This window comes from Apis cerana, linkage group LG2, assembly GCF_029169275.1.
Source record: "Apis cerana isolate GH-2021 linkage group LG2, AcerK_1.0, whole genome shotgun sequence".
In the NCBI taxonomy this organism is placed as follows: domain Eukaryota; kingdom Metazoa; phylum Arthropoda; class Insecta; order Hymenoptera; family Apidae; genus Apis; species Apis cerana.
Genome location: NC_083853.1, coordinates 14,514,837 through 14,531,901, shown reverse-complemented (window position 1 = coordinate 14,531,901; position 17,065 = coordinate 14,514,837). Strand labels below are relative to the sequence as shown.

General features: G+C 49.9%; 1 protein-coding gene and 1 long non-coding RNA gene across 2 annotated transcripts in view; one reads left to right on the top strand and one right to left on the bottom strand.

The window, feature by feature from the left end:
- LOC108002701 (microtubule-associated protein futsch) overlaps positions 1-16,950 on the top strand; it is a 28,959-nt gene extending 12,009 nt beyond the window's left edge. Inside the window, exons 2-6 of the mRNA XM_062070907.1 lie at positions 217-467; positions 893-1,108; positions 5,261-5,613; positions 5,700-5,902; positions 6,012-16,950. Coding sequence (XP_061926891.1) covers positions 217-467; positions 893-1,108; positions 5,261-5,613; positions 5,700-5,902; positions 6,012-15,341 — 10,353 coding nt within the window. The 3' untranslated portion in view covers positions 15,342-16,950. The remainder of the gene's footprint in view (positions 1-216; positions 468-892; positions 1,109-5,260; positions 5,614-5,699; positions 5,903-6,011) is intronic.
- Positions 2,148-5,266, bottom strand: LOC133665655 (uncharacterized). The gene is made up of 2 exons (XR_009828787.1): positions 4,668-5,266; positions 2,148-4,244 (listed from the first exon to the last, which is right to left on the bottom strand). It is a non-coding gene; the product is annotated as an uncharacterized LOC133665655 (long non-coding RNA).
- Positions 16,951-17,065: the final 115 nt, after the last annotated feature.

Here is a 17,065-nt window from a genome sequence, read left to right as displayed (position 1 = left end):
AAATTTTCTCGCTGTTAACTTTCGAATTGGACTACTTATTACCTAAAGTCGTTGAAGAGAAAGCTATAATTAAATATAAAGTGTCGTTGAGCTTGAAATTATGACTGAACTAGTACAACTTGCACCTTGATATAAATCTCATCTCATGCTCGCGTCAACACCGTTAAGAATCGAACCCACTGTGCCCTAACCTAAATACGTGCTCCTGTTTCGCAGAGAGATGTCATCGAGAAGTCGACGAGCGAGTTTATCGACAGAGAGCAGGTGACTAGCATGGTGGCGCGAGATGTCGTCGACGACATCAGGTACGACGGATTCGCCACCTCCACTCCGCGCAAGGAATCGCCGGAACGGCCCGGCTTCCCCCGCGGAATTCCCGGGTTGCGGGAAGAGGAGAAGACAAAACCGGCCGCTGGGAAACCGAGCCGGCCACCATCGCGACAGAGGGAACGGAGCCCCGTGGAGAGGTGAGGAGGTTAATTGGAAAAATTAAGCGGCTTCGAGTCAATGGGAGAGGCTTGCAATTATTGAAATTTCCACGGTGACTCTTCACCATCGACGAATTCCATATTTATTTGTGCTCGATTTTGGATGGAATAAAAGATAGATTTTTCTAGAAATTATTTGCACGAAGAAATTAACGATAGGGAAAGCAGTGAGGAAGAGGGAGATGAAATAAGAGAAAAATATAAGAAGGAAAATTAGAATAGTAAAGATAGCGAATACAAAAAACTGTAAGAAATTCAAAACGCGCCGATTCGATCGAGCTGCCTCGATCAAAGGGTGTACATATATTCGAAGGATATATTTCTGTATAAATTCGACAGTTGCCCCCTCTTCGAATCGTTGCCAAGAACTAAGAACGAATCGATCGAAAACATTCAAATTTCAGACGTGGCGACTCGAGGCCACAGTCGCCACAGGGCAAACCTCGAGACTATGTCTCGCCGACGGGGAAGCCGACGAGAGCTGACGAGGGCCCGTCGAAGCCTGGAAGAGGAGATCAGACGCCCGATTCCCTCGAGGAGGACGACGCCCCCAAACTACCCGACATATTATCCAAGATCCCCCTGAAGGAGCAATGCATATGCGAGCTATGCACCTGTGGGTAAGCGGATGATAATCGTGGTTTCGATATTTTCTCTTCGCTTCCAGTTTTCTCAAATATTTTTTCCTTTGCAAAATTTTTCTTACCCACTTTCGAGCCTCGAAACGATGCGAATTTCAATTTCTCTATGGTAATCAGATCGAAATTTTTAGCAATTTTCGTTCGATCGCGAATTTTTTTTTTCTTTTAATATCGCGACGTTGCAAGATTAAAAAGAGGAGATAGTTGATTAATGGCGTTCCTTGTTTTTTTATTACGGATTTAATTTTCTATCTCGGAGGGATGAGTAATGTCGGTTGAATCGTATTACTCGATCGGTTCGATCGCTATCGAAAAATCACGTTTCCGCACCGCGGCGTACGTCGGGTTGCATCGAGCTGCTGTCATCACGATCGCGCATGCGTCAGCCTTTCGCGTCGCAAAGAATCTTGCAAGACGTTTCAAACCTACGCGATGTATCCGTTTCGTCTTATTATTCAATTTCGCTGTATAAGATATTGAAGAAAAAAATAGGATTTCCTTTTTTCCTTCTTTTTAATTTTTATCGCGATTGTGTTTTGATTCTCGAAGTGATTAATCTCTAACCTTTTATATCTATATCTTACGTGTCGCGTAGAAAATCTTACGAGACGTTTCAAACTACGCGAGATCCTACGTTTCGATACTCGATCGTTTCGATAGTGAATTAAAGAAAATCGCTCTAATTTTTAACGTGATCGTATCTTTTTAAGATAATTTCGAAAGAATTAAATTTTGATCATTTTGTATTTCTCAAACATTTATAAAAATACTCGATCGTTTCGATAGCGAATTAAAGAAAATATAGGATCGCTCTAAAGGATTAAATTTTATCTCTTAAACATCGCGAAAAATTTTACAAAGATCGTTTCAATAGCGAATTAAAGAAAAGATAGGATCTAATTTTTAACGTGATCCTATCTTTTAATAGATCTCGTTAATTTCGAAAGGCTTAAATTTTCATCATTTTCTATCTCTCGAGTGTCGAGAAAAATCTCACTAAAAACTACGCGAGAGATCCATTTCAATACGCGATTATTTCGTAATAAAATAATAATAATAGTAATAAAGAAATAATAGAGAATCGTTCTAGTTTTCAATGATCGTACCTTCTAAGATATCTCGTTATTTTCAAAAGGGTTAAATTTCCTTACGTATCTCTTACGTATCGCAAACAATCTCGTTTCCCACTTCAACGTATTAGATCCAGTTCAAATAATTTAAAGAAAAGATAAGATCTCTGTAATTTTTAACGCGATTTTACGTTCCTAACAGACGTTCGTTACAACCTGGAAGGGGTTAAATCTCGCGATTGATTCCACAAACGCACGTGCATACACATGCATATACGTACATCACCTGTATCTCTCGTGCGTATCTGTTGGCTCGAAGCCCGAGGGTATCGAAACGTCGGCCAAGTATGGCCTCGAGGCCCTCAACCGTATTATGAAACAAGTTGTATTATGCAGATGAAGGGAACGCACGCGCCGCTGAAAACTGGGACAGCAGACAAGCCCTTTTACGGGAGCTTGTTCCCGGCCAATCGCGGTCCGCCTCTCCGCTTCCCTTCCTTATTCGAACGTCTTCTTTCCGTTCGCCCCGCGCGTCCCTTCCCCAGCTCGCTCGAAGGTGATCGCGGTTGAAAATTTAAAGAAGAAGAAGGTGATCCGCTCGTCACGATCCAAGGATAGCCTCGGTTTTTTTTCCACCGAAAATCAAGGATGCGACGAGGAGAAGGAGGAGGGGAGAAAGAATCAGTTTTCATTTCCATACAAGAGGAATCGGGAGCGGATCGAAGTCATTTCTCGCGGTCGATCGTGTCGAGCTTTTTTCCTTTTTTCTTAATCCGAACCAAGGACAGTGTTCTCGAATTACACGCTTAAAGGAGGGGGAAGAAGAGAAAAACATTGGCGGGAATCGGGTCAAGACGATCGTTCCATTCTCGATTATCATCCGCCCCTTCCAATCGCTTTCGTTTTAACCATTTTAATTTCGTTTTCGGTTGGAAAGTTTCCCGCCTCGCGTTTAATATTTATCGGGGCGAATCCGATTCAGATTGAAAAAGAACGCTTGACCCGAATCGAACCGAGATCGAAATTGGTTGCCGGATCCACTCGATCGCTCTAGTCTTCCGCGCTCTCTGTGTTATTATTTATTCGTGTAAACGAATGAGCGAGAAGATTCGAATTTTGTCGAGATCAATCGGATCAATCGGAAGCGTGTCAAAAATCGGCAGAGAATATTCGAATCCTTCTGCATCGAAATTTGGCGCGCTTTTTCCTTTTTTCACATCAACCTTTCATACGCGGTGCTCGCGAAATCTCTGTTTGACAAGTTTCCAATTTCTAAATGGCCTCGAACTGAACTTCCTTTTCCAAGCGCGCTCATCAATGGCGTCGATAAAACAATTTTAATTCGATATTTACGCTTAAAATTTTTTTTTTGGGCTCATCTGGTCACTCTTCTTCCTTTTAGAAATTTTTCCACGTTAAAAGAGGGGAACTTGGAAATCAAATTGATTCAATCTTCTTTTAATCGCGGATCGCGACAGGATCGTGGAAAATTGCGATTATCTACCGGTTTGTAATACATTGTCTATCGAAGGTGTAATACATTTTTAGTGGTTGATTTTGTCGGGCGGGTTATCGATATTAAACGCAAAGGCAAAGGGTTGGAAAGAGGGGAGGGAGAAGGCGCGTTGGCATTTTGACAAGCTCGATTCACCTTAATTGACATGGAGATTGAGGTATCGATGTTTCCTTCCCTTGTTAATTACACCGAAATAATAAATATCGGGGGAGGAGACAACGCGGGGGCGAGACGAAAAAGGATGGAAAAACGCCTCGTTTAAAAAATGAGATTGAATAGATTTCTTTCTACCAATCAGTTATTAATGTTTTATCAGATTTGAATTCGTAAACATCCGCGTAATTTCTCAAGATCGTGTGATCAAAATCTTCTTCTTCTTTTTATTCCCTTCAACGAGTCACGAATAAAATCTAAAAAGTAAAAAGTATTACTCAACTGTGTATTTTCACGATCTTCGATCTCGTTGCAAATATTTCCCCTTCTTCTTTTTTTTATTCTTTACTTCCCTCCAACGAGTCACGAATAAAATCTAGAAAGTAAAAAGTATTTCACTTACTCAAGATCGTGTGTATTTTCACGATCTTCGATCTCGTTGCAAATATTTCCCCTTCTTCTTCTTTTTATTCTTTACTTCCCTCTAACGAATAAAATAAAATCTAGAAAATAAAAAATGTTTCAATTACTCAAACAACGTACTTAACGTAATTACTCAAACAATTCCTCAAGATCGTGTGTATTGTATGTACAATCTTCTCGTTGCAAATATTTATTTTCCTTTTTTTTCTTTACTCCCCTCCAACGAATAAAGTAAAATCTAGAAAGTAAAAAGTATTTCACTTACTGTGTATTTCCACGATCTTCGATTTCGTTGCAAATATTTCCCCTTCTCCTTCTTTTTATTCTTTACTTCTCTTCAACGAATAAAATAAAATCTAAAAAGTATTTCACTTACTCAACTGTGTATTTCCACGATCTTCGATCTCGTTGCAAATATTTCCCCTTCTCCTTCTTTTTATTCTTTACTTCTCTTCAACGAATAAAATAAAATCTAGAAAGTAAAAAATATTTCAATTACTCAAACAACGTACTTAACGTAATTACTCAAACAATTCCTCAAGATCGTGTGTATTGTATGTACAATCTTCTCGTTGCAAATATTTATTTTCCTTTTTTTTCTTTACTCCCCTCCAACGAATAAAGTAAAATCTAGAAAGTAAAAAGTATTTCACTTACTGTGTATTTCCACGATCTTCGATTTCGTTGCAAATATTTCCCCTTCTCCTTCTTTTTATTCTTTACTTCCCTCCAACGAATAAAATAAAATCTAGAAAGTAAAAAGCGTACTCGATTACTCGGACAACGAACCGTGGAATCGAACGAAGCGAACGGACTCGTGCCACTTTATCAATGGGCCGATCCACCACTCGCCTCCCCTCCAATTAACACTCCTCCCTCCTGTAACCCACAAGATTGATCCGCGAAAGAAGAAGAATTTCTATCTCTCTCTCTCTCTCTCGATTCCATTTCGAAATGGAATTTTTCCAGACGACACCGTTGTCCCCACAATCTGGTCGCCCAGGAGCACCTGGAAATTGCACGGGACGAGCCGGTCCACGCGGTCACTTCCTACCGGGAGGAATTCGACGAGAAACGCGTGGACAGGCAGACGGTGTACCACCACGAGGACCATCTTCGAATGGAGGGAGAGTTCGTGGGGGAGAGGCGGACGGATTACTCGGCGACGAGGGGCGAGAGGGCGGCGGTGAGGAAGCCGCAGGACAACCTGAGGCCGGAGGGCGAATTCGCGGGCAGGGTGAGGGAGGAGGCGCCCAAGAAGGGGGACAGGGCGCCCATCACCAGGCCTAGGGATAACCTCAGGCCTGAAGGGGAATTCGACAGTGAGATTTCTCTTCTCTTTGCGAACATATTTCCCACCGTTCCTACCTTTCTTTCTTTCTTTCTTTCTTTCTCTCTCTCCGAAAAGGCACGACCACCACGGAGCTGGTGTTCACCGGCACCCCCGGCGAACGGCCCAGCCCAATTCGTCGCAACACTTACACCAAGGTCGAGGGGGAGTTCATCGACTCGACCACCACGAGATCGGAATACGTGGATCATCGGAGCGTGCAACGGGCGGAGATCGTGAAACGTACGGACAACCTCACGGTGGGAGAGGGTGAATTCACGGTAGGTGGATCGAGATAAAATTGGTCGAGATAGATGGGAGGAAGGAGGGCGCGGTTAAGAGCTTTTATCTCGGGTTAATCGCTGACCGGGGACGAAAAACTTGCGACAGGGTACCTCTCGTCTCAAGGAGGATTTCCACACGTACGACGTGGTCGAGAGAGAGCCGCGGAGGCGACTCGCGTACACCGAGGAGGAGGACCGCTTTTACGGGAAGACAGACGTGTTGGAGAGCACCACGACCACGACGCAGGAGGAGTATCGGAGTTTCGATCGGACCGATTACAGAAGCACCGCCGTGATCAGACGGGACGATAATTTGAAGCCGGAAGGACCGTTCGAAGGCGTGCCCCACACCAAACAAGACTACGTAGTGCCGCCCATTACCAAGAGACCCGAGCCTCAGAAGCCCAAGGATAATTTGAGACCCGAAGGACCCTTCGAGGCAAGGCCTAAGGACGATTACTCGCCGAAACGAGGCGAACGACCGGAAGTAAAGAGGCCGGAGGACAACTTGAGACCGGAAGGACCATTCGAGGGACGTCCAAAAGATGATTATAGACCAACCAGAGGGGAGAGGGCCGATGTGAAGAAGCCTGAAGACAATTTGAAGCCCGAAGGACCGTTCGAGGGACGTCCAAAGGACGATTACTCGCCGAAACGAGGCGAAAGACCGGAAGTAAAGAGACCGGAGGACAATTTGAGACCGGAAGGACCCTTCGAGGGACGTCCAAAAGATGATTACAAGCCAACCAGAGGGGAGAGGGCCGATGTGAAGAAGCCTGAAGACAATTTGAAGCCCGAAGGACCGTTCGAGGGACGTCCAAAGGACGATTACTCGCCGAAACGAGGGGAAAGGGCGGAAGTAAAGAGACCAGAAGACAACTTGAGACCGGAAGGACCATTCGAGGGACGTCCAAAAGATGATTACAAGCCAACTAGAGGGGAGAGGGCCGATGTGAAGAAGCCTGAAGACAACTTGAGACCGGAAGGAACATTCGAGGGAAGGCCTAAGGACGATTACTCGCCAAAAACAGCCGAACGTCCCGAAGTGAAGAAGCCTCAGGATAACTTGAGACCCGAAGGTCCCTTCGAAGGCCGACCAAAGGATGATTACAAGCCAACTAGAGGAGAGAGGGCCGATGTGAAAAAGCCTGAAGACAATTTGAGACCGGAAGGACCGTTCGAAGGCCGTCCAAAGGACGATTACAAGCCAACTAGAGGGGAGAGGGCCGATGTGAAGAAGCCTGAAGACAATTTGAAGCCGGAAGGACCGTTCGAAGGCCGTCCAAAGGACGATTACAAGCCAACTAGAGGGGAGAGGGCCGATGTGAAGAAGCCTGAAGACAACTTAAGACCGGAAGGACCGTTCGAAGGCCGTCCAAAGGACGATTATAGACCAATCAGGGGAGACAGAGCCGACGTGAAGAGGCCAGAAGACAATTTAAGACCCGAAGGGCCGTTCGAAGGGCGGCCGAAAGACGACTTCATGCCGAAAATCGCGGAACGGCCAGAAGTAAGGAAACCACAGGACAATTTGAAACCGGAAGGACCATTCGAGGGAAGGCCTAAGGACGATTACAGGCCAACTAAAGGGGAAAGGGCCGATGTGAAGAAGCCTGAAGACAACTTGAAGCCCGAAGGACCGTTCGAGGGAAGGCCCAAGGACGATTATAGGCCAACTAAAGGAGAAAGGGCCGATGTGAAGAGACCCGAAGACAATTTGAAGCCCGAAGGACCGTTCGAGGGAAGACCAAAAGACGATTTCATACCGAAAATCGCGGAACGGCCAGAAGTAAGGAAACCACAGGACAATTTAAAACCGGAAGGACCATTCGAGGGAAGGCCCAAGGATGATTACAAGCCAACCAGAGGGGAAAGAGCCGATGTGAGGAAGCCTGAAGACAACTTGAAGCCCGAAGGACCGTTCGAGGGACGTCCAAAAGACGATTTCTCGCCAAAAACAGCCGAACGTCCCGAGATGAAGAAGCCTCAGGACAACTTGAAACCGGAAGGACCGTTCGAGGGAAGGCCTAAGGAAGATTACAAGCCAACCAGAGGGGAAAGAGCCGATGTGAGGAAGCCTGAAGACAACTTGAAGCCCGAAGGACCGTTCGAGGGACGTCCAAAAGACGATTTTTCACCGAAACGAGGGGAAAGGGCGGAAGTAAAGAGACCAGAGGACAACTTGAGACCGGAAGGACCGTTCGAGGGCCGTCCAAAGGACGACTATTCGCCGAAACGCGGAGAACGAGCGGAAGTTAGGAGGCCGGAGGATAATCTTCGTCCCGAGGGAGCGTTCGAGGCACGGCCTAAAGACGATTACAAGCCAACCAGGGGGGAGAGGGCTGACGTGAAACGTCCAGAGGACAACTTGAAGCCTGAAGGACCCTTCGAAGGAAGACCTAAAGACGATTTCTCGCCGAAAACAGCCGAACGTCCCGAGGTGAAGAGGCCCCAGGACAACTTGAGACCCGAGGGTCCGTTCGAGGGACGCCCAAAGGACGATTTCACCCCGAAAACTGCCCAACGCCCGCAAGTGAAGAAGCCACGAGACAACTTGAGACCCGAGGGAGAATTCGAAGACCGGCCTAGGAGCGAATACACCCCTGGCGAGAAACGTACGCCGATTAGACACCCGGACAACTTGTACCCCGAGGGGGAATTCGAGAGACCGTTCCATGCTCCCTACGGTCCTGGCGAGAGAGCGCCGATCGTGCGACATCCGGACAATCTCTTCCCCGAAGGAGAGTTCGCGGACAGAGAACGCGTCCCGTTCACGCCTGCGGAACGCAGAACTCCTATCAAACACGATGACAATATTCGTCCCGAGGGACCGTTCCAAGCCCGACCAAAGGACGATTACAAGCCTACGAGAGGGGAACGCGCCGACGTGAAGCGTCCAGAAGACAATCTGAAGCCGGAAGGACCCTTCGAAGGAAGGCCTAAGGACGATTTCTCGCCGAAAACAGCCGAGCGTCCCGAAGTGAAGAAGCCTCGGGATAACTTGAGACCGGAAGGTCCCTTCGAGGGAAGGCCTAAAGACGATTACAAGCCTACAAGAGGAGAAAGGGCCGACGTGAAACGTCCAGAGGATAACCTAAAACCTGAAGGACCCTTCGAAGGAAGGCCTAAAGACGATTACAAGCCTACAAGAGGAGAAAGGGCCGACGTGAAACGTCCAGAGGATAACCTAAAACCTGAAGGACCCTTCGAAGGAAGGCCCAAAGACGACTTCTCGCCGAAGACAGCCGAGCGTCCAGAAGTGAAGAAGCCTCGGGATAACTTGAGACCGGAAGGTCCCTTCGAAGGAAGACCTAAGGACGATTACAAGCCAACTAGAGGAGAAAGGGCCGATGTGAAGAGACCTGAAGACAACTTGAAGCCCGAAGGACCGTTCGAGGGACGTCCAAAAGACGATTTTTCACCGAAACGAGGGGAAAGGCCAGAAGTAAAGAGACCAGAGGACAACTTGAGGCCGGAAGGACCCTTCGAAGGCCGTCCAAAGGACGACTACAAACCAACTAGAGGAGAAAGGGCCGATGTGAAACGTCCAGAGGATAATCTGAAGCCGGAAGGTCCCTTCGAGGGCCGTCCAAAAGACGACTATTCACCCAAAAGAGGAGAAAGACCAGAAGTAAAGAGACCAGAGGACAACTTGAGACCGGAAGGACCCTTCGAAGGCCGTCCAAAAGACGACTATTCACCCAAAAGAGGAGAAAGACCAGAAGTAAAGAGACCAGAGGACAACTTGAGACCAGAAGGACCCTTCGAAGGCCGACCAAAAGATGATTACAAACCCACAAAAGGAGAAAGGGCCGACGTGAAACGTCCAGAGGATAACCTAAAACCAGAAGGACCCTTCGAAGGAAGACCTAAGGATGATTTCTCGCCAAAAACAGCCGAACGTCCCGAAGTCAAGAAGCCTCAGGATAACTTGAGACCCGAAGGTCCCTTCGAGGGTCGTCCAAAAGACGACTACAAACCAACTAGAGGAGAAAGGGCCGATGTGAAACGTCCAGAGGATAATCTGAAGCCGGAAGGTCCCTTCGAGGGCCGTCCAAAGGACGACTACAAACCAACTAGAGGAGAAAGGGCCGATGTGAAACGTCCAGAGGATAATCTGAAGCCGGAAGGTCCCTTCGAGGGCCGTCCAAAGGACGACTACAAACCAACTAGAGGAGAAAGAGCCGATGTGAAGAGACCTGAAGACAACTTGAGACCGGAAGGACCCTTCGAGGGTCGTCCAAAGGACGATTTCTCCCCGAAGCGAGCGGAGCGGCCCGAAGTGCGAAGGCCGGAGGACAATCTGCGCCCCGAGGGTGATTTCGAGAGGCCTGAGAAGCCTATGGTTGGTCCGGCGGAAAGGCGTAGCCCGATCAAACATCCGGACAACCTTCGCCCCGAGGGAGAATTCGTCGGCAAGCCGAAGGACGACTTCTCCCCTACCAAGGGCGACAGAGCCGTGGTGAAGAGGCCGGAGGACAACCTCCGCCCCGAGGGCCCCTTCGAGGCCCGCCCCAAGGACGATTATCGACCGGTTCGAGGCGAGCGACTCGAGATCGTGAAGCGCAGCGACAACCTTCGAATGGAGGGCGATATGGAGACTTACCGCTCGAGAGACGAGTACGCCGAGTTCCTGATCCGCGAGAGGACCGAGGTGACCAAGTATCGCGACAATCTGAGGATGGAGGGCGAGTTTATCGACACTAGAACCAGGGACGACTTCAAGGTTGTGAGAGGGGAACGCGTGGACGTGGTCAGGCATCCCGACAATCTGAAACCGGAAGGTCCTTTCGAGGCGCGTCCAAAGGACGACTATTCACCCCCGAAGAAGGTGGAGAGACCGGAAGCGAAGAGGCCGGAGGATAATTTGAAGCCGGAGGGAGATTTCGTCGGCAGACCGAGGGAGGAGGCGCCGAAACACGGCGAACGTGCACCGATCAAGAAGCCTCGAGATAATTTAAGACCCGAGGGTGAGTTCGAGAGGCCCGAGAGGAAACCTGTCGCCCCCGCCGAGAAGAGGACCCCTATCAAACACGCGGATAATTTGAAACCGGAGGGAGAATTCGAGAGACCGAAACCGGAAGAATTTAAACCGGCCGAGAAACCGATCATGAAGAAACCTAAAGACAATCTTTATCCAGAAGGAGAATTTCAAATTCCGGAGAAGAAACCCGTCAGCCCTGCCGAAAGAAGGACTCCCATAAAACACGAAGACAATTTGAAACCAGAAGGCGAGTTTGAGAGACCAAAACCGGAAGAATTTAAACCGGCCGAGAAACCGATCGTGAAGAAACCCAAGGATAACCTTTATCCAGAAGGAGAATTCCAAATTCCGGAGAAGAAACCCGTCAGCCCTGCTGAAAGAAGAACACCGATCAAACATGAGGACAATTTGAAACCGGAAGGCGAGTTTGAGAGACCAAAAGCGGAAGAATTTAAACCGGCCGAGAAACCGATCGTGAAGAAACCGAAAGACAATCTTTATCCGGAAGGAGAATTCCAAATTCCGGAGAAGAAACCTATTAGTCCTGCCGAAAGAAGAACTCCCATAAAACACGCGGATAACTTGAAACCAGAGGGAGAATTCGAGAGACCAAAACCGCAGGAGTTCAAACCGGCCGAGAAACCGATCGTAAAGAAACCCAAGGACAATCTGAAACCGGAAGGCGATTTTGCGACTCGACCCAAGCAAGAAGCTCCACGAAAGGGCGAAAGAGCGGACGTGAAGAAACCCAAGGACAATCTTTATCCCGAGGGTGAATTCGAAATTCCCGAAAAGAAACCCGTTGGCCCAGCCGAGAGAAGAACCCCCATAAAACACGAGGACAATTTGAAACCAGAGGGAGAATTCGAGAGACCACGACCTGAACAGTTCAAACCGGCCGAGAGACCTGTCGTCAAGAGACCAACGGACAATCTTCATCCCGAAGGAGAGTTCGAGGTCCCGGAGAAGAAACCCATTGGCCCCGCTGAAAGAAGAACCCCCATAAAACACGAGGACAATTTGAAACCAGAAGGCGAATTCGAGAGACCAAAACCGAAAGAATTTAAACCGGCCGAGAAGCCGATCGCGAAGAAACCCAAGGATAATCTTCATCCAGAAGGAGAATTCCAAATTCCGGAGAAGAAACCCGTCAGCCCTGCCGAAAGAAGAACCCCCATAAAACACGCGGATAATTTGAAACCAGAGGGAGAATTCGAGAGACCAAAACCGGAGGAGTTCAAACCAGCTGAGAAACCGATCGTGAAGAAACCGAAAGACAATCTTTATCCAGAAGGAGAATTCCAAATTCCGGAGAAGAAACCCGTCAGCCCTGCCGAAAGAAGAACACCGATCAAACACGAGGACAATTTGAAACCGGAGGGAGAATTCGAGAGACCGCGACCTGAACAGTTCAAACCGGCCGAGAAGCCGATCGTGAAGAAACCCAAGGACAATCTTCATCCGGAAGGAGAATTCCAAATTCCGGAGAAGAAACCCGTCAGCCCTGCCGAAAGAAGAACCCCCATAAAACACGCGGATAACTTGAAACCGGAAGGCGAGTTCGAGAGACCAAAACCAGAGGAATTCAAACCGGCCGAGAAGCCGATCGCGAAGAAACCCAAGGACAATCTGAAACCCGAGGGTGAATTCATCGGTCGTCCGAGGGAAGAAGCGGCGACGAGGGGGGAGAGAGCGGAGGTGAGGCGGCCGGAGGACAACTTGAAGCCGGAGGGCGAGTTCGAGAGGCCGCGGCCTCGGCGGATCGGTCCGGCCGAGAGGAGGACGCCGATCAAGCACCCGGACAACTTGAAGCCGGAGGGTGAGTTCGTCGGGAAGCCGAGGGAGGAAGCTCCGAAGCGGGGCGAGCGAGCCGAGGCGAAGAAGCCGCGGGACAATCTGCGCCCCGAGGGCAAGTTCGAGGCCCGCCCCAAGGACGACTTCTCCCCGACCAAGGGCGACAGAGCCGTGGTGAAGAGGCCGGAGGACAACCTCCGCCCCGAGGGCCCCTTCGAGGCCCGCCCCAAGGACGATTATCGACCGGTTCGAGGCGAGCGACTCGAGATCGTGAAGCGCAGCGACAACCTTCGAATGGAGGGCGACATGGAGACTTACCGCTCGAGAGACGAGTACGCCGAGTTCCTGATCCGCGAGAGGACCGAGGTGACCAAGTATCGGGACAATCTGAGGATGGAGGGCGAGTTTATCGACGCGAGAACCAGGGACGACTTCAAGGTTGTGAGAGGGGAACGCGCGGACGTGGTGCGGCCCGTCGACAACCTGAGGCCGGAAGGGGAATTCGAGAGGGGAGAAAGCGAGAAGAGGCCCGTCTTACCTGCCGAGAAACGTTCCCCCATCAGGCACGAGGACAACTTGAAACTGCCCGAGGGTGAGTTCGCCGCTCGTCCCAGGGAAGAAGCGCCGAGGAAGGGCGAGAGGGCCGAGACGAAGAGGCCCAGGGACAACTTGCGGCCCGAGGGAAGCTTCGACAGGCCTCAGAAGTCCCCTCCTCTCGGCCCAGCCGAGAGGAGGACGCCCATACGCCACGAGGACAACCTTCGCACCGAGTCGCCGATTCGAGGCAGGAAGCAGGAGGTGGAGGAGCAGGTGATGAAATCGAGCGCGCTTAAGGAGGAGAGGGCGGAGGTTACGGTGCGCAGGGACGACTCGAGGAGGACGGAGGAGGAGGTGGTGGAGGTGCGGCGGTCGAGGGACGACTACAAGAGCAGCGTGGCGAGAGTGGAGCGCGTGGAGGGCGAGTCGGCCATCAGGCATCCCGACGACCAGTTCGCGCGGACCCCCTCGAGGTTGTCGAGGAAGCCTCGCGAGTTCGAGGGGCGGGCGAGGGACGAGCCCGGGGCGAAGGCGCGGCGCCACGAGGACCAGGTGCGGATGGAGGGGGAGGTGGAGGTGGTGCGGCGGTCGAGGGACGACTACGGCAGGGTGGCGAGGGTGGAGCGGGTGAGCGTGGCGAGGAGGCACGAGGACAACCTGAGGATCGAGGGCGAGTTGTACGCGGACCGCAGGAACGACTACGGGGCGGAGAGGGGCGGCAGGCGGTCGCCCATCCGCCGCGCGGACAACTTGAGGCCCGAGGGCGAGTTCGTCGGCCGCGCTCGCGAGGACTTGGCGGCGAGGGGCAGGGGGGAGAGGGCGGAGGTGGTGCGTCGGGAGGACAACCTGAAGGTGGGCGGCGGCGAGTTCCAGGACTCGACCTCGCAGAGGTCCACGTACACGGTGGTCCGGGGGGAGCGGGCGGAGATCAGGCGGCACGAGGACAACCTGAGGGTGAGCACGGGCCACGCCATGGAAACCAAGACGACCACGAGGGACGCGTTCTCCCTTTCGAAGAAGGAAGATTCGCCCCCTGCGAGGACGCTGGTCGGCCGCAAGCATCACATGGAGTCCTCGATCGCGTTGGGGGACGACGTCGCGTCCTCCTCCACCACCACCACCACCACCACCAGCACCAGCACCAGCACTCAGAGGAACTACAACACTTTCACGAAACGCACCGCCAAGGAGGTGGCGGCGAAGATGAGCGGCATGGAGTTGGAGGCGAGCCGGAGGACGGAGTCGAGGAGCGTGGAGAACGGGACGACGGTGCACGTGGCGAGGAGGAGGAGCGGCGAGAGGGTCTCGTGCGAAGGAGCGGCGGACTCGAGCCACGGTCGTGGAGGAGGTCATCAGCAAGAAACGAGCAAGCGGGACTACGTGAACGCGCAGCACGCGGAGTCGCGGCAGACGGCGAGCAGGCAGAGGCACGAGATTTCGAGCCAAGCCCGGTGCTACAGCTCGAGCCAGACGAGCAGCGCCGAGTTCAGGCAAGCGATGGGTGGATCGCAATCGACGCAAACGGACGCAGCCTTGGTCTCCACCAAGACCAGCCACCACAGGAAGAACGTAATCTCTTCCTCTTCCGCCGACGTGACCAACTCGGTTCTCCACAGACGCGGCGGAACCGCTTCCTCCACGGAAGCCCTTCACACGATATCGTCCACGGCTGCCGACCAGAAGAAGAGTATCTCGAACCTGGCGGAGAGCGGCCAGTACATAAGCAACTCGAGCCAGAGCAGCGACCGACGGAGCCTCACCTCGCTGCACCGCAGCGCCAAAGAGGGCAACCCGTGGGCGTCGTCCAGCTACGAGCGGCCGCAGAGGATCGTCCGCCAGGACAATTTGACGGTCGGTGGCAAGTTCTATTCGCAGAGCGAGGCGCGGAGTTACGGGAATTTCGGGAGCCAGAAGGTGGAGCGGGTGCACAGGCAGGCGAACGTGTCGCACATCAGCTTGGGGGACGGGAGCACGGTGACGTCGAGCATGTACAGGAAGGAGTACGCGCCGAGGCACAAGGGTCCCTGTCCAGCGGCCCTCATCGAGGCGAAGCAAGCGCCGTTCAAGCACACCAGGGACACGCCCAAGCACAAGTTCTACATGCCGGTCGTCTCTAATTAAAATTTCCAACGAGGACAATTTCCCTTCTCGTGTTTTCCTTCGCAATTTTACTTCGCCAATGATACTTTTAATTCTCCCTCTATTTTTTCGATATTCCAAATCTCGATGCATTGTCTCGTGGACAACGCTGGAGTCGGAATCGCTAAGCTAAAAATTGCGGGCTGTGTTATCGTTCGATCGCTTGCATAGGCGCGATCCTTGAACCAATCATCGATGTACCGATTTTACACGAGTTAAACGTATATACACGCAATCGTACGCGCATACATTCGTACGATGCCGATATATTTTTATCCTCGAAGGGAATAACGGGAACGAGACGTTAAAAGGGCGTCTCCTCGATATATATATATATATATACGTATATATATATATCGATCGATATGGCGAACGATATTCGGGAAGCGGATGAAGTTTTAAAAAAGATTTGTTTTCACTTTTAAGCAACGTGTATTACAAAGCAATAACTAGAGCTTAAATCCGTGATAAGGGCGAATCTGATCGTGAAGTTAGATTCGACCGATAATTAGAATAGATGCGGTCCTCCCGCGTAGCGGCCCCCCTTTTTTCGTCAGCTTCGATCGTTATTATTATTATTATTATTATTATTATTATTATTATACGTTTAATCGTTCTTTTTTTCTCTCCTTAACACCTTGCGATTTATATCAATTATTATTAATCCTATATTTCGTTATAAGCGATTTCCCCTCCCCCAGCAAGGAGAGGGAGATTTCTTGCGTTTTCATCCGAACGAATTAATCTTATACTTTTGTTTTGTTCTTGCTCTCTCTCTCTCTCTCTCTTCTTCTTCTTCCTTCCCTTGCCGATATTTTTACTTTGATCCGAGGTCACATGTGCGTTCTCGATCATAATAAAAATACGTTTTGCAATTAATTCTTCTGGTTTTTTTGCGTCTTTCTTCTCCCGAACAATCACGTTTCTTTTTCTTTCTTTCTTTCTTTCTTTTCTCCTCCTCCTCCATCCTGTATGTACATTTAGTTTCTCCTTCTTTACGGTTTTTGGATCGACGTATATCGTCGCGAGTTTTCCAGGTTTTCTTCGTTCGTTTTAATCGCCGGACCAAGAGCTGTTCGCGAGAAACGTGAACAAACGGAGCTCCATGGCCTCGAGTCACTTTCTCTGTCTTTCCCCTTTTACATCGTCTCTTCTCTCTTTTATTAATCTTCGCTTCAGTTGGATTATTATTCCTCATTTTCTTTCCTCCTTTTACTTTTTTTTTTCTTACTTAACTAAAGGATAAAAACGACTCGAATATGTATACTGGATTCTACATATCGTCGAGAGTAAGGAGAGGATGGCGATATTTGTGGTAGAAGAAAAAAAAAAAAAAGAAAGGAAAGAAAAAAAAAAGAAAAGAAAAGAAAATCGCATCCTACACATCCGTCAAATTCGATGAATCGTATCGATTCGAAGCGAAGAAGAAGAAAAGTAGAGAGAGAGAGAGAGAGAGAGAGAGGGAAGAAAAAAAGGAAGGAAAATAAGGGGAAACGTTGGGGTAAATATCGTTGCCCGTGCAACGATTTACAATTATGTACGTATGATCGTGTCCAACGACTCGTTACAATAAAGAGATTATTTTGCGTTATTTCGATTCATTTCTCGAATATTTGACCAACGTCCAATCTGATTCTCGAACCGGGCGATCTATTGGAAACGAATTTGATCGCTGCCATGGCTACGTGGCGTCGAACAAAAGCAAC